General features: G+C 32.9%; 4 protein-coding genes and 1 long non-coding RNA gene across 7 annotated transcripts; 3 read left to right on the top strand and 2 right to left on the bottom strand.

Moving 5' to 3' along the window:
- Positions 1–1,807: 1,807 nt before the first annotated feature.
- On the bottom strand, positions 1,808–2,943 carry LOC140745473 (uncharacterized). Its single transcript, XR_012102665.1, has 2 exons — positions 2,526–2,943; positions 1,808–2,346 (listed from the first exon to the last, which is right to left on the bottom strand). It is a non-coding gene; the product is annotated as an uncharacterized LOC140745473 (long non-coding RNA).
- Positions 2,944–3,123: 180 nt separating this feature from the next.
- dUTPase (Deoxyuridine triphosphatase) lies at positions 3,124–5,860 on the top strand. Of its 2 annotated transcripts, XM_073077348.1 has the most exons (4): positions 3,124–3,142; positions 3,234–3,481; positions 4,791–4,927; positions 5,594–5,860. In XM_073077348.1, the coding sequence occupies exons 2-4, from the start codon at positions 3,378–3,380 to the stop codon at positions 5,794–5,796; spliced, it is 444 nt and encodes a 147-aa protein (XP_072933449.1). In that variant the 5' UTR covers positions 3,124–3,142; positions 3,234–3,377; the 3' UTR covers positions 5,797–5,860. The 2 variants fall into 2 exon arrangements, with proteins under 2 accessions (XP_072933449.1, XP_072933448.1); XM_073077347.1 differs by lacking the exon at positions 3,124–3,142 and having other exon boundaries at positions 3,175–3,481.
- A 2,060-nt stretch (positions 5,861–7,920) lies between these two features.
- Positions 7,921–12,357, top strand: LOC140745471 (uncharacterized). Its single transcript, XM_073077345.1, has one exon. It carries the CDS (start codon positions 8,060–8,062, stop codon positions 11,273–11,275), a length of 3,216 nt encoding a protein of 1,071 aa, XP_072933446.1. The 5' UTR covers positions 7,921–8,059; the 3' UTR covers positions 11,276–12,357.
- On the bottom strand, positions 12,170–17,638 carry Ubc6 (ubiquitin conjugating enzyme 6). The gene is made up of 3 exons (XM_073077346.1): positions 17,339–17,638; positions 16,649–16,934; positions 12,170–12,650 (listed from the first exon to the last, which is right to left on the bottom strand). Exons 1-3 carry the CDS (start codon positions 17,380–17,382, stop codon positions 12,525–12,527), a joined length of 456 nt encoding a protein of 151 aa, XP_072933447.1. The 5' UTR covers positions 17,383–17,638; the 3' UTR covers positions 12,170–12,524.
- Positions 17,639–18,154: 516 nt separating this feature from the next.
- Positions 18,155–23,287, top strand: LOC140745470 (uncharacterized). Of its 2 annotated transcripts, XM_073077344.1 has the most exons (8): positions 18,221–18,239; positions 18,328–18,395; positions 18,729–18,934; positions 20,008–20,190; positions 20,638–20,767; positions 21,090–21,222; positions 21,730–21,951; positions 22,486–23,287. In XM_073077344.1, exons 2-8 carry the CDS (start codon positions 18,351–18,353, stop codon positions 23,256–23,258), a joined length of 1,692 nt encoding a protein of 563 aa, XP_072933445.1. In that variant the 5' UTR covers positions 18,221–18,239; positions 18,328–18,350; the 3' UTR covers positions 23,259–23,287. The 2 variants fall into 2 exon arrangements, with proteins under 2 accessions (XP_072933444.1, XP_072933445.1); XM_073077343.1 differs by having other exon boundaries at positions 18,155–18,395.
- The last annotated feature ends 80 nt before the right edge of the window (positions 23,288–23,367 follow it).

Raw genomic sequence — 23,367 nt, 5'->3', positions numbered from 1 at the left:
TAAAATAAATAAATGAGTAAAGTGTAATGCAATTAATGTATTAAGTTTAGGTATAACGTACAAGAGGTACGATACATAAGCGTCTTTACAGGGTTTACACGGGCAGGGTACAATACCGAAAAATATAGAAAGCTGATATTGCTCCCAGCAGTTTATTATTTATATTAAAAAGGAAAAAACAAAATTGAGTCATACGAATGAGTCGGGGACCCTCTTTTCGAAGAATAACCCAGGTATATGATACAATAAGTTCTTCGCCTCTTTATGCTACGAATATTCGCGATGAATAAAAAATTAAGAGACTGTACATGAACAAATTGCAGAATCGTAATTTGTATGAAATACAATACATACATTACAGGATACGTTCCAAGGTGCTGAAATAAAAAGAAAAATATCAAACTAAAATAAATTTAATAAGTAATTTTAACATATATCAAAGTTCTATTTATTCAATATTTATATTTAAGTAACCGAACCTGTTTTCAATTGTTTTAGTTATTGTAAGTTTCACTTCGTTGTTATATAGTCCGACAAACTCTTCTGTGGGTGTGGCCGTTTCATTTGTGTCATGAGCGATTTTTAAGGTTTCGTACCCAAAGGGAAAATACGGAACCCTATTGATAAGACTTTGTCTGTCCGTCTGCCCGTTAGTCACAGGGCATAGATAGACACCTGATTTTTTTACAGAGGGTACATAACGGTGGCCGCTATAACAACAAATACTAAAAATAAAATAAAGTTGAATATTAAAGGGGGTCTCCATACTACTAACCGGTATTTTAGCATATTTGATCTAACTGTTAAACCATACTAGGAAAAAAAATGTTTTTTTTTTTACAAAATCGTTTACTACTATAACTGTTATAATTAATACAACTAAGGACAATAAAACATATTTTAATATAGTTATTTAATTTTATAATACGTTGTTTAGGTATATGGACTACTATACTCTTTGGTTTAGGTATCAATTATCATCACCCCAACGCCATCTATAATGATAGATACATTGACAGAAAATAGTGATAGATGGCGTATGTATCGGTACTTCTTTAGGCTTGACTAGACGGCGTATAATTGGCTACTTGACACTTTTTGGGAAACTGTTTTAATGAATTCATATACGTATTATATATGCCTTTCATTGATCATTTTTTCGAAAAAAGTGCTATTTATTAATAAAAAACATATTTTTATTACGGTAAACGGAACGTTACTCCAAAACAGGCGGTCAAGTGTCATTTCGTAGCGTGACATCAACACATTGAAAATATAGAAATAAACTTCGACGCTACATATACTTCAGGGGAAATCTTGGGAATTATTTAACTTTTATTAGTACAATTGCAAGATTGTCAAATTACAAGGCGTGTGCAGTGACGATGTGTACAAGTACGATCGCTAAATATCCTAACAAATTTGCTTATACAAGTTCCTAAACCCAAATCTCATAAACGTTAAAGAACTTGCAGATTCTTATACGTTTAATTCCTCTGTTTGCAAGCAATGACATTTTATACTATTTATGTAAGAGAAGTATTATTGAGAAAAAGGAATAAATTTAGTAACTCTCGAGTGATTCGTCAATTCCAAATCATTGGAACGGGACGTAATCAAAACAAAACAGCAAGTGGAAGTATTCACATATTTAATATATAGAATTATAAGACGTCTATGAGAATTCTATTTTAAGGGCCCATTCTGTAATTAATAGGACACAATTAAAATATTTCATGACTGTGTTATTATTGCTTGTGCATGTGCACTAATTAACTTACAGGACTGTATAATTAAAAATACATGATTTGCTAATATTAGTATTTTATTGACCGATTTCTTTGTTTATTTGGTTTATATGGTTCTATTAGTGAGTACACACAGTAGAACTTTTGCATATATTTATCATATGTTACAGTTACAATAATTACTACAGATCACCTAAGCTAAATTTTTGTGCTGCTTGCGTGTCTGCTTTTCTTCATTACTAAAATTATTTTCCGTAACAAATGGATATATATTTTTATCACTGTCATTTTCAGAATTAAATTGCAATGCAATAATAGGAACTGTATGGTCACTTTTCTTCCTTCATCTGGTTAGGTAGGTTACGCAAGTAAAGAAGTACTATTTCCCGTGTCCTTTACTTTATGTATTTCAGACTGGTGCCCACTTTCGAAACTTTTGGCTCCTCACTTCTTCTAGGCAGGACAGTCATCACATTTTCATTTTCATTAATGTACCTTGTGTTCAGGACAACTTTTACTTTTCATGAAACACAAACTTGCCTTCCTCTTAAACTGCACATACTCTATAACGTCGTCACTATACGATTGTCGGGAAGATCTGTAAATATAAATATAACCAATTAATAACCTTAAAACAGTTCACATAAGAATATAAGTATATTTAAAAAAAATCTTAATAATTACTTAAAGACAACCTTTCTTCTGTCTGAAGTCAGTTAAGAAATGTTTTAATTGTCCGATATGATTAAATGTAAATATAAAGAATGTTTTACTTACGTTGTTTATTTGATATTTCCATAGGTTATCTCACGGAAGTTTTTGTATCCATTTTGATTTATTGCACTGCATATATGGATCTTCTTTAAGCAGGTTCACGCTATCAGCTTTAATATAGTATGGCTTCATTTCGGTTCACAACATAAATTCAACCAACTCTAACAGCAAACGATTTAATTATTATTTGTCTTGTTTGGTTTTGACTTTTGGATGTGGTGACGTCACATGACATTTGAGGCAGCACTGTCGCCGTTTTGGGATTTAAAATCCACAGATAAAAAATCGAAAATTTATTTTTAAAAATTAAAATACTTAGAACGTATTAAAAAATAAACTAAATACTGCATAATTTATGTTTACTTATAAGCTATCATATCCAACATATTTCATATTTTATTGTTATAACTGTCAAGTACCCAATTACCAGTTAAAAGTATATTGGATTTCTATTTTTTCTGCATTTGATAAATTGAAATATTTAAAAACCTACAAAATCTTGGAGCATAGATATCCGATTATCCAGTACGAAATTAAATCGGGCAACACTTTATAAAAAGCTGTCATTTTTGACGTATATAAATTTGGCGCCAAATGTGGTCAATCAAAGGCATATCAAGGTGTTAATTTTTTTTAAAAACGTTAAAACTCAAGTTAAATTACCTTCAACTTAACAAAGAAAGAACTAAGTTCAGTTTCTGTTATTTTTAGGTTTGTTTCATCATATTTTGAAATCAATATCGCCGTCCTCCCTTAATATTTCACGAAATAAAGCATTTGTATTACCGGTTATTCAATTCGGTAAAACTGTTTCATAAATTGAATAAATTCCTGAAGCACTTTCAAAGATTCAAGATGCCGGCCGCTGAACAGACTACGTTAAAATTCACACGCCTCAGTGACAATGCATTTCCGCCAGTAAAGGGTTCTGAAAAAGCAGCTGGTTTCGACTTAAAAAGGTATATCTAGTTAACTTACTTTGTCCTTGCAAATTAATTAATTTATTTATTTATTTAATCTTTATGAACCTTACAGAAATGTAAAGGCACAAAAGCGGACTTAATGCTATATAGCATTATGGGTGTGCCTCTTGAAAACTTATAGCATTGCTATGTAGAAGCTATGTGTACTTATTATTATGCTATATGTTTTCCTTCTCGGCACAGTATCTCGGTTTTATCGTAATGAAAAACCGTTATTTTAATTGATAGCTTTAAACAAGATTTCAGCTTACATTGTACTCTTTTGTTCTGGTTTCGATGAGAATATTTACTAACTTATGTGTGAATGGCATGATAGGTTGCGTGTGGTGACACCATAACTTATTTTTCCTTATAACAGGAGATTAGTATGTGTGGGTTTCGATCTAAAGAGCATAAGGGAAAGGAGCTTACCTAGGTATTCCAACTTAAACATCAAAGATAGAAATGCATCCTAATACCCTCATGTAGATCTTCATTCCCGTTTCATTTCTTCCATCACATGGGCAGCATGCTGGTTAGCAACATCATTTTCAAGAATATAAATAGTTTTTTAAACATTATTATTCACAGCTTTCTCTTGGTCTTAAGGTGCCAATATGATTAGGCTGTAGTACAGCAATATTTTTCATCATTTTCATATAACCTGTTCCCAGATTTATTCACATTATTTACTCATTTATTTTTATGCCTATGCTAGATGTCTATTATACATGCGTTTTGTAACTAAACCACATAAATGATTTGTCCACAATAATCACAGTAATGTCACAACAGTAGTGATTACAATACACAAACATCATTGAATATCTAGAATTTGAACAGAGTGGAATTTAATGATAATGTTAGACAATTAATGATTCTCAATTGAATGTGTTGTAATTTGAATTGTGTAGAATTAATTATTTATGATTGTAATGCTCATATTAAATGTGTTCAAGGTCTCGCTATTGCATTGTACTTATTATTAAAGTTAAGGTTACTGAAAGATTGGGTAAATAAAAGCAATAAGTGTAAAGGTAAAGCCATAAGATAAAATAGCTGGCTAATTTGAGCACTTTAGTTTTAAATAGACAATATCATACACCAAGCTTTAAAAATGATATACTTGTATGTTTATAATGTTGGCAAATTTAAAATATAGCTTAAGTAGCTTGCAAATTGTTTCATGGGGACTTATTTTAGTGCTGACACCATATAATTTATAGACACATGCCACATGTTAATATCATCAATAGATTAATAGATTTATTTGATGATTGTTCAGTTATTATTTTTATTGTTATAGTGCCTATGATTATGTGATACCTGCAAGAGGGAAAGAATTAGTAAAAACCGACTTGCAAATTGAATTGCCCAGTGGATGTTACGGCAGGGTGGCGCCTCGGTCTGGGTTGGCTGTTAAAAATTTCATTGATGTAGGAGGTAATATACTGCAATTTTCTTTTTTTTTTCTTATTTTTAACTTTGGTTAGCTAAAACACCTTCTAAATAATTGTAGAAATCTGTATTGAAATGTTCAATGTTCTTCAGCAATTATTGAGATTACATCTTATATATAAAATTCTTGTCACAATGTTAGTAACCGTACTCCTTCGAAAGGGCTTTACCAATTTTCAAAAAATTTTATATGTATATTCATTAGGTCTGAGAATCTGCTACTATCTATTTTTCATACCCCTAAGTGATAAGGGTTGTTCACCCTTAACATGTTTTTATTTATATGGCAATGCAACATTTGCTGGGTCAGCTAGTATAATATATAAATAAAATATGTGTAACTATTTATAAGTGTAATAGAATATTAGAAACTACTAAATAACTCGTACAATAGAATTTCACTAAGCATATTTGTTACAGTTATGCTGTATTTATCATTATTTATTTATCTAACATTTCACATGGTAAAACTTACACATTTTTTTTATTTTGCCGAAAAATCGATAGTTAATATACACTATCGATAGTTGACATCGAAAATCAGGATTGCCACACTATCTATAGACTATTGATGGTAGCATATTGAGCGGCATCATTTGTGACTGTATGAAAGTGTATATTTACTAACTTTTGCCTAATTCTTTTTTTCAGCTGGTGTAATAGATGAGGATTATCGTGGGAATGTTGGAGTTGTACTTTTTAATCACTCTGACCAAGATTTTCCTGTAAAAAAGGGTGATAGAATTGCACAACTCATATGTGAGAAAATATTCTATCCCGATTTATTAGAAGTTTCTAATTTATCTGAAACAAAAAGGGCAGATGGAGGTTTTGGGTCAACGGGATCTCAATAAAAGGCATTTTTTGTAATATAATATTAAGTGATTACCAAATAAACTTTGTATAAACATAACTACATATTATTTGTACTTATTTAATAAATCTTAATTATTATCTCCTTCGAAATTATCCAGTACACTTGTAAAGTATGTTTTCTCGAAAGGTTTTATTACAGTATTGGTCGGCGGATTTTTCTTCAAGAACGGTTTCAATAGACTCTTCAACTTATTATCATTATTTACACCAAAATCAGATTCAACCTTCTCTACACGTTTTTCAAGTTCATCAACATTATTTTGTAATGTTTGTATAACTTCCATCAAAGTTGCAATTTTCTTCGAAAGTATATTGATCTCGTGTTTATATTTACTGATATCGCCTGTAACATAGTTGCTGCAATCATTGTTTTTCATTTTGATCATTTTAACTACGCTCGTCAACTCCTCCAGTCGGGTAATCATATTATCTATGACATCTTGCACTGTTTGAAATCCACTTGTTACGTCCAATTTAAAGTATGCTGCGTAGTCTTTTACGATATCTTCCAACATCTTTACAACTTAAATGCCAAAGTCTGGATATAAATATTCAAACGTACCCAATAACTTATCAATCACATCTGTCACTAGTTTTGATAACTCCACGAAAGAATAATGGTAACGGTGTAGGATTCTCACAAATAAATCCATAATAATTGCACAGTTACACCTGAGGTTCAAATGACGGCATGACTCGAATAATCATTGCAAACATTAACTCAAACGGCCTTCATCGTACATACATTTCGAAACTTATTTTGCAACTAACCAACAAAATAGACTGCCTTTCACAGCCAACAGTAATGATTCAGAGTTTTCGACTACTAGTCTGCGCCTATACGGACTACATATAAAGTTATCCGGATTCCTTCGTGACTTAAACGAATAACTCCGAATAAGAAAGTCCGAAATCCTAATCGAATCGAAAAATTTATAAGTCGAACGAATCCGACTAACTTATACACAGAACACCTATACTCATAAAACTTATAACTATTCTGTGCTTACTGTGCATTAGGCAGAACACGTCTATAGTCTATACTCCATAGTTCTGTACTCGATGACTGCTGTGTGGCTATGGACACGGACCCATAGATGATACACTTAATATAGGGAACACGGACCTGTGATGGGCGCCACTGGCGATCACAGTGTTGTCAGGTTACCTAAAAACTAAGTTCTATATATCTATCCGTAGTTAGCATGTTCATAGATAAGTATAGATATCTCACCGCCTTGTAATTGAAGGAAGCCATTAAATGGCTTAAACAGTTCTGTCAGTCATTTAACGGCTGTCATGGTGTAATTTACGCGGAACAATGCCAACATGCGCAGTTAAGTGATGCAAAAACACGAAATCGATGAAAAAGTGCGGAGAAATATCGTTTTATTCGTAAATGATCTAAAAAACTATACTTTTAAATATTTTTCAAACACGAAAATAGATGACACTTGATGACAGTGACAATTTCAATTGTCAAAACTGGTTACATTGCTATGCGTATGTCTGATAATAATGTAAAAAAAATATTTTATTCACAAAAAATTTAAGGTCATTGCCGTCTTTATTAGTAGTATATCGATGGTCATTGCATAACCAACTAAATACTTTAATGGCATAATAAAAAATCGCTCAAAAGCTAAAAACAAATGAATGTAAACAACAGAACAAAACTGTTTCCTGAAACCGTACTATTGAGGTGTGACATCATCAGCGAATGCCACAACACTTTGTGAGCTGGTCGTGCCTTATTTAAAATAGATAGGAATATTTACTCAATTGCGGAAATAATAATATTCTTGGAAACAGTAGACTTGTACGCCTGTTATACTTACATTATTAAAAGGGTTTTTTTAAATATATCATCATATGCTCGAGGCGTTCACAACTCCAACTAATACAGGCCAATACGACGTTGGTATACTATACATGTACGCTTCTTATACTGGCATAAGAAAAGTCTGATAAATATATTTTTTTTTCTAGCCACCTAAAATACCGGGAATTTATTTAAAAAAAAAATGTAACATCACAGGGTTGATGTACATTGTGGCTGAATGATATATTTTCTTTTGCCTATGTGTATTATAAAAAAAAATATTACACTATTAATTTTTTTTACAAATATCAAGTTGAAATGTTGAATTGGTTCAGTTGTTCAGGTGATTCTATGAGTTTTGATTTTATTATTCCGATCGAAATATTCTGTGAATTTACTTAAACGTTTCGTACATTAATATGCTCCCTTCTACGGGGTATTTCAAGGGAATTAACTGCCCCTTTTATGACAGCGGCTTTTGTGAGCGACCTTATTGTCATTTCCGTCACGTTAAAAAAGATTCTCAAACTCTAAACAACGATGAAATAGACAGTGGTTCTATCTTACAAAAATTGGTATCGGCAGCGGTACAGAAAGTTCTACGGCAAACTGAGGCCGGATCGTCGTCGCCAACACAGACAACTGAAGTTCCCGAGTCTAGTAAAAAACCTAACAATGTACCGATATTGTTACCTAAACCCACCTATAACCCCACGCCTATAGCTGAATTAAATAAAATAAACAATAATAATTCAGACGGTGATGATGATGACGATGATAAGGAGCAGAGAAGGAAACACATACCAGTGCCGTACACGCCGAGAAAACCAGCAAGCGTCCCTGTCAAGAGACCCGTCGACAGTAACGGGTGTAACCTGTTTACATACATACCACCAGCCAAATATACCCCTGGTTCTACCGAGAATGCAGAACCTGATCCATACACTCCAAAAGGTTCGACAGAAAGCAATGAGAAATATTTACCTGGCACGGGAGCAGAATTACAAGAATATATTCCAGATGATACACAAACATCGAAGAAATTAAATTATATTCCGTCTGATAAAAGCGCTAGTAAAAAGAAAATTTTGGAATACAAACCCACCAAGGTAGTTAAAACTCATACTCCATCAGTTACATACAAACCCACACCTCGGTCATTAGCACCATGTTTTTCAAGTGATGAAGATGAACCAGACTCTAAAAAAATTAAGTTATCAAATGATTTAAATGGCTTGGATGAACTTGGAGCTGAATTTGATATTTTAGATCAAATTTTGGATGAAGAAAAATCTGAAGAACAATGTAAGACTGTACTTAATAAACATGATAAAAATGGTGCTGAATCAATTGTCAATAGTACTCCAAAAGAAGAAGAAAGTGTTAAAAAGCATAATAGTAAAAGTGACAGAAAATCTTCCTCTGATAAAAAACGTGACAATAAAGAAGACAAAAAATCTAAAAGTTCAGATAAGAAATCAAGTCACAAAAGTTCTCATTCTCATAAAGATAAAGAAAAGTCTGATAAAGTTAAGGAAAGGGATAAAGACAAAAGCAAATCAAAAGATAGAGATAAAGATAAAGAAAAATCGGAAAAGAAATCATCTTCAAAGGACTCGCATAGGGAGTCTAGATCCTCAAAAAGTACATCAAGGGATTCGAAGCATTCAAAAGATTCGAAAAAGAAAAATGATAAGAATCATAAATCACATAAGCATTCAAAAGAGAAAAAGGAAGATAAGCACAAAAAGAGAAAGTCCTCAGGGAATGTCTCATCTGATAATGAGGACCGGTCAGATTTTCACAATGACGAGGCTTATGTGTCATCAGAATCTGACCAAGAAGCTATTGCCTTGGAATGTAAGAGGATATTTGAAGAGTATGTGCCAGTCGCAAAGGTAGCTAATGACGAGATAGATGAAAACAAATCAGAGAAAGCTGAAGAAAATGAGGAGTATATTCCAAGTAAAAAGAGAATATCTAGAACAATTGATAAAAACATTGTTGTAGCACCAAAACCTCAAGCTAAACCTGATTTTAAAGCAAATGCAGTACAAGCAATGGCCAGTAGATTAGCAAAAGTAAGAGAATTTCATGCTGCAAAAAATGCAACAAACCCAGTAAAATCTATGGAAACCAATCATGTGAACTTAAATGTGACAAAACCAACAATCAGTGCTCCGGCAAGTGGAAGCTCCAAAATTCGAATAGCTCATGTCCCATATGCTTCAACTATGTTAAATGCTAAGAGAACAATATCCACAATATCTACAAGTCAATCACTTTCAGTTGAGCCATCTACTAGCACTACCATAGTGCAAACAGTTAAGAAAGGATCTCAACGGGTTGCACATATGCCTAGTGAAAAATTCATTGACCGTCCAGGTGTTCTCGAACCATTAGCATCAAAAATTCCTGCAAATATTAGATCTACGTATTTGAATATGATGATAGACCATTGCCTTCAAATTTACCTTACTCCTGAAGATGCTTATGCTAGAGCTCAACATGAGGAATTGACAACTAGTAAAAAATGCTCCACAATACCAATTTATAAAAATTCAGCTGTCTTAACAGTCAGCAGATTGAAGAAGGAGCTTAAAGAATGTAATGGGATTAAAAAATCTGGATCTGATTTTAATAGTCTTCAAAAAACTCAGACAATAACGGGTAAATCAGGTACTACAGGGTCCTGGAGTATAGTAAATAAGAATAGAAATGCTGTGGATAATGATCAATTGAGTGGCGCAAAATTTTACAAAAATATAAGTAAATGGATTCTCACCGAAGAACAGTTAGAAGAAAACGGTTTTCCAAGACCTCATATCAGCGGTGAAAAAGGCCGAGCAATAATTTATAAGCAAAATAAGCAAACACCACCAAAGGGTTATTTTAGAACCTGTTGTAGATGTAAGAAAGAATATACCATTGATAAAAAAGGATTCCCTGTGAACAAAGAGGAATGCATTTATCATCCGAATAATAAATATAGGATACGTGGTGAAGTACGATATCAGTGTTGTAGTCAAGATGGCACTTCTGACGGTTGTTGTATTGCATCTTGCCATGTCTACGAATATGTAGACTATGAAAATTTAAAAGGTTACGTGAAAACATTACCTCCTGACAGTGTATCAGATGATTACGGAGTGTATTCTTTAGATTGTGAAATGTGTTACACTACACAAGGTTTAGATTTAACTAGAATTACAGTCATAAACTCATCATGTAAAGTAATTTATGAAACTCTAGTAAGGCCTTTACATCCCATCATTGATTATAATACAAGATATTCAGGGATCACTGAAGAACAAATGGCCCAAGTAAAAACTACTTTGTTAGAAGTCCAAGCAACTTTACTCACTATGTTTAGCAGCAAAACAATATTAATTGGCCACAGCTTGGAGTCTGATTTTAAAGCTCTTAAGTTAATCCATGACACTATAATAGATACAAGTGTGTTATTTCCTCATAAAATGGGCCCTCCATACAAGAGGGCACTAAGAAATTTGTCTTCAGAGTACTTAAAGAAAATAATACAAAATTCAGTAGATGGTCATGATAGCGCTGAGGATGCCACTGTATGTATGGAACTACTCCTTTATAAATTAAAGGAAGACTTAAAAACAAGGTGAATAGTTAAGATTTATTTAAGTTCTGTTGTGACAGGTCTTAACTGGTATATGATTTTAATTAATGTATTATATTATGTAAGAAGTTTCTTTTGATATTTCTCAATATGGAGAAATAATTTTAGTATAAATTTATTTATTGTTGCAATAAATTAGTTGATACTTATAATATTAAGGAGTAAACAAGGCAATTTTATAAATATATTTTTGTACTATGAATTATTATTTCAAGGCCTTGAAAATGTATCTGGGATAAAAGGTGTGATAATATCAGAGGGTATTTCTTATTCTAATGAATATTAATTAAAACACATTTATGAAACTGAAAATAACATTTTACTAAAAGACAAAATATTACATACCTACACAAATTATAATGAACCCACAATTATAATACAATCAAGTTGCCATATATTATTACAGAGTACGTCACCTGGAAGTTTTACTTGGTATAAAACTTTATAAAAAAATATATTTTAAAGAAAGCAATAATTGCTCATAATAGTTGTGAATAAGGCTTTGAAAAAATTTACTTTTGTAATATTTTCACAAGTTATTTATTGCTTACATACATAAATGGGCAAACATAATAAAAAAAGCTGAAAAATGTTTGTAAGTTATTTTATTTCATACTTTATTTAAACTTGAAGATCTGATTCGAATCAGATCATTTATGTTTCGCAAGCATTATTATTGTTTACATGAAAATATAATGTATTAGTGACTGTTCAGATTCAAACATACAATAAACATAAAGTATAGATATTAATAAATTCAAGCATAAGAGGTTAAACCCTATTGTTCCTAGATATCTACAATGACTTGTTTAGATATACTTGAAGCAAACATGATATTTTTCTATGCAGGCGTTACTCGTTTATAAGTAAAACAACAAAAGATGTTTGATAATGTAATAATGTTAAACTTTCAACTACCTTATTATTAATGGCTTGCAATACACACATTGTTATGCTCCTACATACTTAAAGAGAACAAACATTTTGAAATAGATAGATTTATTTTTAGACTACCAGCAAAAAATTTTGAAAATCTTATTAATAAACATATTTTACCAAAACCTAAAATTTTCTTTTTTTTCTCTGCCAAACTCTAATATGACAGTGAATGGTACATGGTAATTCAATAAGTGTAGAATAACTCCTGTCCCAATGAGTTTTGATGGAGGTATTTGCCAGTACTGGCAATGCATATGTTTGCATGTGATACTGTGTAGTATCGCAATGCTCCTCTGCTAATCAATAAATGATTGTTCTACACATGCTTTAACCCGCTTCTCATATTCCCGCCTGTTCTCTTTGTAAAGTTGTGCAGCCATTGAATTCGCTGGAGAGTTTGGATTTGGGTCACTGAGTAATGACTGAAACAAAATTATAAATCTCAGCAATTATTTGTGTAATTAATGTTGTCTTGGTGGAGCAGTCTCCATACTGGCTTGACGCACAGAAGGTTCTGGGTTCGATCCCTGGCCAGACAAATATTTAAATTATGAATTTTGATTTCTACTCTGGGTCTGTTTGAATGTTTCCATGGTACCCACGACACAGGGAATGTTATTTTGAATAATAAAAAGTGGAGCTTTCTTATGACATGGCTCTTATTATGTTATAGTTAGAGATGGGCAGAGGGTTTAAACCCAATGGGTGGATACGGGTTTAAACCGGGTATTTTGGGTGAAATAGGGTTTAAACCCAAATAAACACCCAAACAGCGGGTGTAAACTATTGTCATTCATATTTTTATTTTCTTCGAGTAATATCATTTTTAAAATAATATTGTAAACAATTCACTAAATATGCACTCTAAAAGCACATATTTCATTTAATTACGCTGTTATAGTCCATTCGGATGTGTTACATTTGGATTGCAATTTTCGAAGACCCAATTATATTTTATAGATGTCAATGATTAGTGTAAAGGGCTTAGTGTACAGTTAAATCGTAATTTGTGGAGTCCCAACTGTTGTCCCTCGGCCGCCATCTTGAAAAAAGGGGCACAAAGCGTTTTTACGCTCTATCAGGCAAACTATTTGTCGCACAGAAATTTAGTAAGAACAATTATGGTTTCAAATTGATTTATCTATAATTTTAGTTCTATAACTTTTTGTCGTTAAACCAAAAATAACAAAGATAATAACAATAATAGATTAAACTTTGGGAAGACTTTTTTTTAAACTTTTTTCTAATTAATTTACAGAAAATGACATTGAAACATTTTGATAGAGGAGTTTTTATAGTCCGGTCAATTTAAACATAAAAATAGTAATCAAATAACATAAAGCTAAATTTCCGTAGAGACCTTGGGTTTACCATCACAAGTAAAGTTCCAAAAGTCCTCATCGATGTGTGTGTCGGCACTTATTCGGGGTCAAACGTCAAAATTTTCGGGTTTCTGGATTTTTCTCGAAAACGGTAAATTTTATCGAAAAGTACCTTGGACCAAAGTTGTAGTTCTTAAAATTTTCTATAAAATAATGTTCATATTTTTTTTCTTAAAGCTATAATTATTAAGATATTAAGATACGTAAGAATTACATTTTACATTATATGCCCATATTCCCACACCACCTGTGCAATAGTATACGAGAGGTATACTTATTTGTTTTAGTTGTGCGCTATTTGTTTCGTCAAACAAATAATAATTAAAAAGGTAATAAAAATAGATGAACCCCTAAAAATGTAATATTTAAAAATGTAAAAACATTAGAAATACAGTAAAAACCTATAGTATATCTATTAAATAAACATTTGAACTATTTTAAAAGCTTTGTGTAGATTTTATTAACTCATTTTATAAACACCCAAATAAATACCCAGTGGGAGGAAATACACGGGTATTTATTGGGTTTAAACCCTGCACAGGGTTTAAACCGGGTTCTTTGCCCATCTCTAGTTATAGTATTCAAATGCAGGCAGGATCCCATAAGTTGATTATTTTGCAGTGACATACCTAAATAAAACATAATACACAACTACAAACTAGAAAAGATTTAAATATACAATCAATTTGGATACCATACATAGTCCATTTAAAGGTGATAGAGCCTTGGTTCGATTCCAGACCACACCATAGCCTGTTTTAAGGGTAAGGTAAGGGAGATGCACTTATTTAAGGTGTTTTAAATAGCGATGCTGAACCAATACTATCTATAGTAAAAATATGTCAATATCATTGATGGACTGCAATAGTATAGTACTGTCGATAGTATTGCACTACTATACTATCGATAGTACAATACTATCGCTAGTGCATTAGTATTGATAGTACTTTACTATCGATAGTGCAATAGTATCGATGGTACTACACTATCGATAGTGCAATAGTATCGATGATACTACATTATCGATAGTACAAAACTATCGATAGTACTATACTATCGATATAGCAATACTATCAATAGTGCAATAGTATCGATGATACTACATTATCGATAGTACAAAACTATCGATAGTACTATACTATCGATATAGCAATACTATCGATAGTGCAATAGTATCGATGATACTACATTATCGATAGTACAATACTATCGATAGTACTATACTATCGATATAGCAATACTATCGATAGTGCAATAGTATCGATGATACTACATTATCGATAGTACAATACTATAGATAGTGTATCGATAGTAGCATATCGAACGGCATCACTAGTTTCAACTTAGTCCTCAGAGAAAGCACACATTTGTGATGGACCTCAGGTAAGAAACTGAATGGGGTTTGTTACAGATGTCCATGTGGCCACATAGGCCACTATCACCCATGGAGAACAGGTATTGGTAGGCAAAACCCGACGACCCGCGTGGCGGAGCGGTCACCGGTCTGACGCGCAAAGGGTCCCGGGTTCGATCCCCAGCCAGACTGATATCTAAATGATGAATTTAGATTTCTGTTTATGGGTCTGGGTATTTGTGTATTTGTCTATGTGTGTGTCCACGGCACCCACGACACAGGGAATCCTAGGGCTGTGAGCGTAGAAAGCGTAAAAAATACCATTTGATAGATTAATTATTTATAATGGACATTCATCTATGGTTTATTCTGTGATAATTCTTTATCAACCCATTATTGGCTACATGCAGGTGTCATAAATTAAGGTGGATGAAACCTATATCTATACAGCGGTAGTGCGGCCCCTGTCTAATCTGTCGCAACTTATCGACATGGTCTATTACTTATAACATACATATGTATAGAATATTTTATGACAATATTTTTTGTAAGTTCTATAACATTAATGACATTAATTTTATAATAAAACGTTAGTTCTCTACGGTGTTGTTTAATTTACTAAATTTGACATAAATAATGAAGTATGATTTGTACTTCAGAGTACATACTTACATATACACATGTATATAAAATATGTGTGCATATTGGAAATTAATTATCACTTGCTAAATGGTGAAGGAAAACATTGTGAGGAAACCTGCATACCTAAGAGATTTATAAAAAAAAAAAGGAAATCTCAAAGGTATGTGAAGTCTACCAATATGCAGACACACGCAGTGGACTATGGCCTGATCCTTCTCACTCTGAGAGGAGACCCGTGCCCAGCAGTGGGACAATAATGGGTGGATGATGACAAAGTACTCTTTCATAAAAATAAATCGGACTATAGCCTTAGGTTAGGTTCTCTATAATCCAACAAATTCAATAGTCCGGCACTACCCCGCAAAATGATTGTTGGATTACCGCGGGTCCACTGTATAGAGTGGTGTAGCTGTGGTACTAGTAGTTCTCATACACAAATTCCACACATAAATCTAAAATATTTAAGCCTCCTTTAGCATTAAAGCAAATTGTATTTAACATTAGTACAACACGAAAAAAATAATTAATTCAGTATGGAGGCAAAAAATACTAATTACTTTTTACTGCTCAATGATACTTCTGATAAAATGAACAAGTACTTGAAATATTGCATTGTGTAATTGTGAGGTTATGTTTGAAGGTGATACCTTGTGTGATTCAACTCTGGAGGCAACATGACCACACCCATTTCTGCCTTATAACTGCAGGGTCAAGCATTGTTGTTTGATTTGGAGAATGGGGAAAGGGAAAATAATTAATAAGAAAGAGAAAGGGAAAACAAGAGTTGTTCCATATAAATCCTCAGGTGTAGCAGCAACACATCTGAGCCCAATTTCAGGTAGGACTCATTTTATCTTGGATTGATTACAGATATACATGGGTGGCAGTGGCCACATACTGTAGGTTAGACTTCAGTACACATCTGTGATACCTTAAGCAGGATTATAAAAGCTACATTTAGTTAAAACCACACTATTAATACAAGTGTGCTTTAGTACATTTGAATAAAAGGTGGATAAGTATTACACAAATATGTATTTACCTGTATAGAGGTTAAAATTGCTGAAACATCGTATGTAGGGCTCCATCTGTTTTGCAAGATGTCTAAACAAATGCCTCCATCCGCATACACATTGGGATGGAACATTTTTGACACAAATCGCACAGTAGGAGGTTTATTGGGATATTCCTCTGTAAATTCTATTGTTAATTTAAAAGTACCATCCTCAAATGGAGTATCATGAGGTCCAAATATCACAGCATTCCAGATCATGATATTGTTGTCGGTAGGAGCACCAGAGACACCAGTAGGTGGGTCCTCTTGTAAACTGAAAACAAAAGCAATTTGGCATTTGTATTTAATTTTTTCTAAATCTTAAGTGTTTTTCTACCTAAATAAAAGAAATATGTTGGTTGTCTATGTTTAGTCTCCAGGCAAAATGGAACAAAGTTCGTAACCTACTTTCGATTCTACACTCACACACACTTCATATACTACTCGTAATCTTAATGTATATGGAATATCTGAATGTATTGTACTGCATAACGGTTTTCTATGAAGTAAAGATAAAGAGAATGCCCACAATTGGTCTGTTGTGCTGAATAACTATGGGCGACCCAAGAACGAAATCGATGGGGAAGGCAGTGATGTAATTTTATTAACAAGCGTCACAAAATTGACTTTCCCGATAGTTACAGGAAGCTTTAAATGCACTAAATTAAAGATACTTACCGTTTAAAATCTCTCATAAGACGTCTCCTGGCAGGAGTTGACATTTTGATTTCACACAATTATTTCTCAACTTGGAAGATTGTTATTTGAATCTTATAGGTCACGTTTTCTATTTTGTATTGGAAGACTATCAGCCTCGTTAACAGCTAAGTTTAAAGCAGATTCTTTCTTTGTTGTATAAAATAGATTTATGTCGTCACGACCGAATAAAAGGTTGTCAGGATGACCATGAAATTAGCAAAAAAAACGAGCTGCGATCTCTACAATGCAAAGATGACAAATAATGTGTCACACACTCACACAAGCAAATTCATAGGCAAATAATAAAAAGGTGATTAAACATTGTTTATTCTGCCTTATTCATTGCAGTTTATTACAAATGATATTGTTATACAAAAACAAAAAAATATAACATTTTTTAAATAAAAAAACTAAATGAATGTGTATGTATGTGCAAGCGTTACCTCTGAAGATACCATGTTCAAAGAATATAATAAATGTGGGTTCTACTTTTATTTATTATGTTATAAAATAAAAATAACAAATAGTTTGAGATAACTATTCAAAGTCAATGTAATAACAATTTTTAATGAAGTTATTTTACTTTGAAACTAGTTGATTTGGAATTCAAATAGAATCAGACACAATCAGATCAAGGGTTGCTTTAGTTAATCTTGAATTCAAATGATATTACGAACATATTTATGTTCGTAATATCATATAAATATATTAACTATTTCTGCATTACAGACTATTTTTTTTATATAGTCTGTTGCATCAACTACCATCTTGATGGTCGAATATATTGATATGACAATGTCATAATTGTCATATCAATATATTCGACGATAATACTGATCTGAATATATATTTGTTTTTCATTCATTATTCTAAGAATATTGTAATTTCGTAATTTAATTAAATTTTCCTTACACGGTCAACTCAAGTACCCTTGTTTAATTAATACAAAGTATGATATTATGTTGTAGTTTGTAGTAATTAATATTCAACAATGAATATACCAAATTCAAAGAAGATTCTCTTCAATAAGTCCACAGTAAGTATATAGAATAATTATTATGTTCTATATGTAGAGAGGAAGCACCTATGGTGTTTATTATCATGTTATAATTGTAACAAATATACAATTCACGCAATATAAGTGTTCACTTTAATTCATGTCCATTTTTTCATTGATGTGGTCATAGTGGCAAATCAAAAATAAGGCAGAAGTCCTTCTTAACTATAAATGAATTGCTTCCCCAAGATTAAATCGTCATAATACAGAAACATGTCTGCTTTACTATACTGTGTAAACCAACACACAGCACCCTCACATCATTTGATCAATCTCAGTGATGATGCACTCAATTGTGTTTATTACTTACAGTTATTTAGTTTGAAAGCAGAGCTTCTAAAGAAGCAGGAAGAAGTAAGGGAAAAGAAACAGCTGCCACAGCATAAGGTGGAATGTTTTAAACCAGTTAGGTCATCAGAGCAAAAAGAAACTGATCCCGATAAAGGAACTAAGAAGAAATTCAAAGATAGATTAGTTGCGGTTGATACTGAAGAGTTGGAAGCATGCCGTAAATCTAAGTAAGCACTTGTCTTTTCATCATCATCATCAATCCGTTAACATCCCACTGCTGGGCACGGGTCTCCTCTCATAATGAGAAGGCTTAGGCCATAGTCTACCATGCTGGCCAAGTGTGTATTGGTAGACTTCACATAACTTTGAGATTTTTTTTAAATCTCTCAGGTATGCAGGTTTCCTCACGATGTTTTCCTTCACCATTTAGCAAGTGATAATTAATTTTTAAATGCACATAACTCTTGGAAAAATCAGAGGACTTGTCTTTTGTCAGAGGTATAGGCCATAGTCCACTGCGCTGCGCTTGTGTTTTACCTACCTTGGAAAACCTTCTTTAAATATTCTTAGGCATATAGGTTTTTTTTATAATGTTTTCCTTCACAATTACTATTAATTTGTAATATACACACATAGATTAATAAAGTTACTTTGCCGCCTTGAAATTGAATGAAGCCAGATACGGCTTATTTTAGTAAGTTCTTTTTTTTAATTCTTGACAAATAAAAACATCTTTAGAGAAATTTTACGAATAAATAACTAATACTGCATAATTTACATAATAAATAAATAATTATTTCAAATATTTTAGGGACATTTTAGCACGGAGACGTGGCAAAACTTTTTTACGCAACTATTTCAATTCTAAAAACTGGGTACATTTTCTTGTTAGGAGTGAGTAATCTTTACTAATCTATGTATACACGTAACAAATCTAAAGTGCATGGCTGGGATTCAAACCTAAGGTCCCCCCATTAATGAGGTCATGTTTTAACCACTAGGCCTTAGGTCTACCACAGTTGTGTGTACTATAATTATAGTACCTATGTATTAGGTGTCAATGTAGTGCTTTTACAATAGAATAATTGAGTATTTCAGAACCGTTAAAATAAGGTATTTTCACTGTAAAAGCTAAAAGTCTAAAATGCAAAGTGAACCTTTTGCATATCCTTTTTCCAATGACAATATAATGTATTATTTACTTTATTATTACTTACTAGTTTTACCTTTATTTTAATATTTAGGTTACTTCAATACATCTTGAGAAATTTTGTATTAAAATAAAAACTGCATATTTAAGGTCTGCATTGGAAAAGAAGGCTGAACTATACAACCACTTGGCAGATGGAGCTGGTAACTCGGAGCTGGCTGGTAGGTTCCTCGTGGACTTCAAGGAGAAGAAACAACAGGAACCACCAAAACAAGAGACCAGTGAAGAACCAGAAGAATGCAATGAGAAAATTTGTGAAGATGACGGTGATTGGTATGATCTTTTCATTATTACTATGGATGGTAATAGTTTTCTAGCATATGTAGCATATGTCTGTCTTATTCTTTTGTCACAAACTACAGCTGAAATGACTTAAAAAAATTAATATATGAGGTGACGTTAGATTTTTCTAAATTGTGGGATTTTTCTAAATGGTAATTTCATTGGCTACATTTTAATGCAGATTAGTTTTAGTTTTTATAATAATTAATAGTTATTTCAGTTTGATTAATAACTTAATAACTATGTATTATGGTTTTAGAATGGAACTGGTTGATTTCATCATGAGATATTGCATTTGTATTCCTGTATAAACAAAAATGACTAAATTGAAGTCTTTTTGTGATTTTAAAATCTACCTTTTCTAAAAAACATCATTCCTGTATGGCAACATCATTCCTTTGGCTTTTATTTTTTAGTAAATATTCTTATTTTTTACAGGATTGAATTTACCGACTGTTTAGGTCGTACACGGAAATGCCTTAAGTCCGATTTGGATTTCTATAAAAAAAGAGATAAAGAATTAATGAAGCTCACGACAATACCAGAAGAAAATGAAACAGAAGAAACAGTAAGTAAAGTTGTATTTTATGTTATTTAATGTAGCGTTTTTCTTTCTTTTCAGTAGATATCCTTAGATATAGTTAATATTATTGGTGCGATGCTTTTTTATATGGAGGATGGTATCTGTTTTTCCTGAACAATAGACCTAACCAGCTTTTTAAATACTAATGGATAGTATGATTAAATGTGATACAATGATTACATTATAAAAACGATTTCTTTATTATCCTATTAGTAGTGTAGTTTTTATTTTATGGTTTGACACAATATTGTTATCTTATTGTTGCATAAGTTGTAGATATTTAAAACATTTCATTTTTTGTTTTCAGACAACTGAAAAACCATATTTGGTGCAGAAGACCAATGATTATCTCCAATCCTTACGTGATAAATGGGAGGAAAAGGAAAGAGAATTGCTTGCTAAGGATAAAGATATTCATTATCAAGATTTGCTTTTTGATGGTATATCTCTTTATATTATTAATGTACTGTGGCGACATTATACTACTTCAATACAAGAGATGGCGCTACTAGTATTCAGAATCATGCTAGCGAAGTTTTCTAAACATTTTATATAAGCTCCCAAATGAGACCCCAGAAGCCCCCTTTTAGTCGCCTCTTACGACAGGCAGGGGATACCGTAGCCCTATTATTGTCCCGGAACTACAGGGATAACAGTAACATCCCTGGGCTGCGTATTTGTGTAAATTGATGTACAGATTTCTTTTTATATCCCTATGGACCCAAGTTCTAGTATATATATAGTAGTATATAGTGTATATTGGACTACTAGCTTAAAGTTTTATGAAGGGACAGTCCATTCCAAGCTGCACATTCTGTCGCAAAATCTCACAAATTACAGATTTTTTGTATTGCACACATAATCATCATCGTAGACAGCTGGAAACTACGTTATGACACTGGTGTAACGAGAGGTTACTAAAACAATACATTATATTCGTTTCACAGAGGCTCGCATCCACGGCGTCGGTTACTACGCGTTCAGTACCGACGAGACAGAGCGTCGGAAACAGATGGAAGAGCTGTTGAAGGAGCGGCAGGCGACACTACAGGCACAGAAGGAAGCGGAGGAGATGAGGAAGCAGAGAGATGAGCTGATCGCGGCGCGGGTGAAGGCTGCCCGAGCGAGGCAGCGTGCTCGGGCTGGTCTGCCGCCTGAGGATCCTAATGGTAAATGGGAATTATTGTTTCGTTTTTTTTTTTTTTTTCATAATATAGGAGTTGCATGCAGTCCACCTGATGGTAAGTGGCTACTGCCGCCCATGGACATCTGTAATCGACTCCAGATAGGATTAGATATTCGTATCGGAGGTCGGCCACAGATGCGCCGCTACCCCTGAGGCCTAAGACGGAACGCCTCGGGAAAGCATGTCTTCCTTACCACAGAACACAGCAACACTTAACACTGTTATTAGGCATATCAAACTCTACATCAACGGTAGTTCGACCACCAACCGCGACTAGAACATCTGTAACAGCTTGTATGGAGACAGTACGCACAATTTTTAGTAGGCCATTAGAATTCTCTCCATGCCTGCCCTGGTTGTGAGGAAAGACGGTATAGCAGTGGAATATGAAATGGATTACATTTGTATTTCAATGTTTTATATAAAAACGAATACGACACTTCTGACCTACTGAGTTTTAAATGAAGTTAATACAGCAGTGGAGGTTGTAATTAATTGAAATGTAATATTGTTACAGAAAATCAAAAAGATTTTACAACTTGCCTTATGGAGTTTTTGACGCAACAGAAGAATGAAGCTGAAAATAAAGCCAAGGAAGAAGAGAAAAGAATTAAGGAGGAACAAGAAAAAGAAAGGCAGAAGCTACGCGAAGCTTATGTTCGTGAGTGGGATATAGGTAAAGATGGAGTTGATGACAAAGTCAAGAAGTTTAGAGAAATGACTCAAGAAGAGTATGTAGAACAACAGAGGTCTAAAAGAATAAAAGAATTTGCGCCTGTAGGAGCTTCGAATAGTGATAAAGACAGCAACTATACTTTTGATAGTAACGGTAAAGTTGTACAAACTGATGATAATAGTTCTAAGATACCGAAGAGTTGGGCAGATGTTAGACCGAAAGCTAAAACACCGCCACCGCCAGTTATAGGCGATGTTTCTGAATTAGAACCACAGAAAGGACTCTATTTCTCTTCTAAAAAACCTGAGACTATTGTTAAGTATCGGAATTTTGTTACCCATCACGAACCTGCACCCATCGTTAACGAATTAGGTGATGAAGAAAAGGATGCCTCTGAAAACAGGAAATGTGAAAAGAGGAAATTAATGTCAAATCACACAGAAATTGCTCCTCCCCCGACATATGAATACTACGGCCCTGTACCAAAACAAATAAGGTCTAAAAAACCTTTTGATTCAGATTTAAGAGAAGCGTTTGATCAGGGTACCAAGAGTTTAGAAGCTAAATGTGGTAATAGAAAACTAGCAAAGAATTATGACTTCACCTTCGATTGACAGATGTAAAATAAAACGATATATGTATTTTTGTTATTTTATTGAAACAATTTTTAGTAGTCAAGGAAATACTATTTCAATTCAATACACCTAATGAGCGACATTCAAT

The sequence above is a fragment of the Epargyreus clarus genome, unplaced genomic scaffold (assembly GCF_041222505.1).
Source record: "Epargyreus clarus isolate Ecla_fem2 unplaced genomic scaffold, WU_Ecla_fem_2.2 ptg000010l, whole genome shotgun sequence".
NCBI lineage: Eukaryota > Metazoa > Arthropoda > Insecta > Lepidoptera > Hesperiidae > Epargyreus > Epargyreus clarus.
This window is presented reverse-complemented; position numbering and strand designations above follow the sequence as displayed.

Coding starts and splice junctions, on each gene's coding strand:
- dUTPase (XM_073077348.1), top strand. CDS start 3,378: ATGCCGGCCGCTGAACAGACTACGTTAAAATTCACACGCCTCAGTGAC. Junction 3,482..4,790: donor GCTGGTTTCGACTTAAAAAG/GTATATCTAGTT, acceptor TTATTGTTATAG/TGCCTATGATTATGTGATAC. Junction 4,928..5,593: donor AAATTTCATTGATGTAGGAG/GTAATATACTGC, acceptor TCTTTTTTTCAG/CTGGTGTAATAGATGAGGAT.
- LOC140745471 (XM_073077345.1), top strand. CDS start 8,060: ATGCTCCCTTCTACGGGGTATTTCAAGGGAATTAACTGCCCCTTTTAT.
- Ubc6 (XM_073077346.1), bottom strand. CDS start 17,382: ATGTCAACTCCTGCCAGGAGACGTCTTATGAGAGATTTTAAACG. Junction 16,935..17,338: donor CTTATGAGAGATTTTAAACG/GTAAGTATCTTT, acceptor TTTTGTTTTCAG/TTTACAAGAGGACCCACCTA. Junction 12,651..16,648: donor CAATTTTAACCTCTATACAG/GTAAATACATAT, acceptor ATTTTGTTTCAG/TCATTACTCAGTGACCCAAA.
- LOC140745470 (XM_073077343.1), top strand. CDS start 18,351: ATGAATATACCAAATTCAAAGAAGATTCTCTTCAATAAGTCCACA. Junction 20,191..20,637: donor TGTGAAGATGACGGTGATTG/GTATGATCTTTT, acceptor TATTTTTTACAG/GATTGAATTTACCGACTGTT. Junction 21,223..21,729: donor TCAAGATTTGCTTTTTGATG/GTATATCTCTTT, acceptor TTCGTTTCACAG/AGGCTCGCATCCACGGCGTC.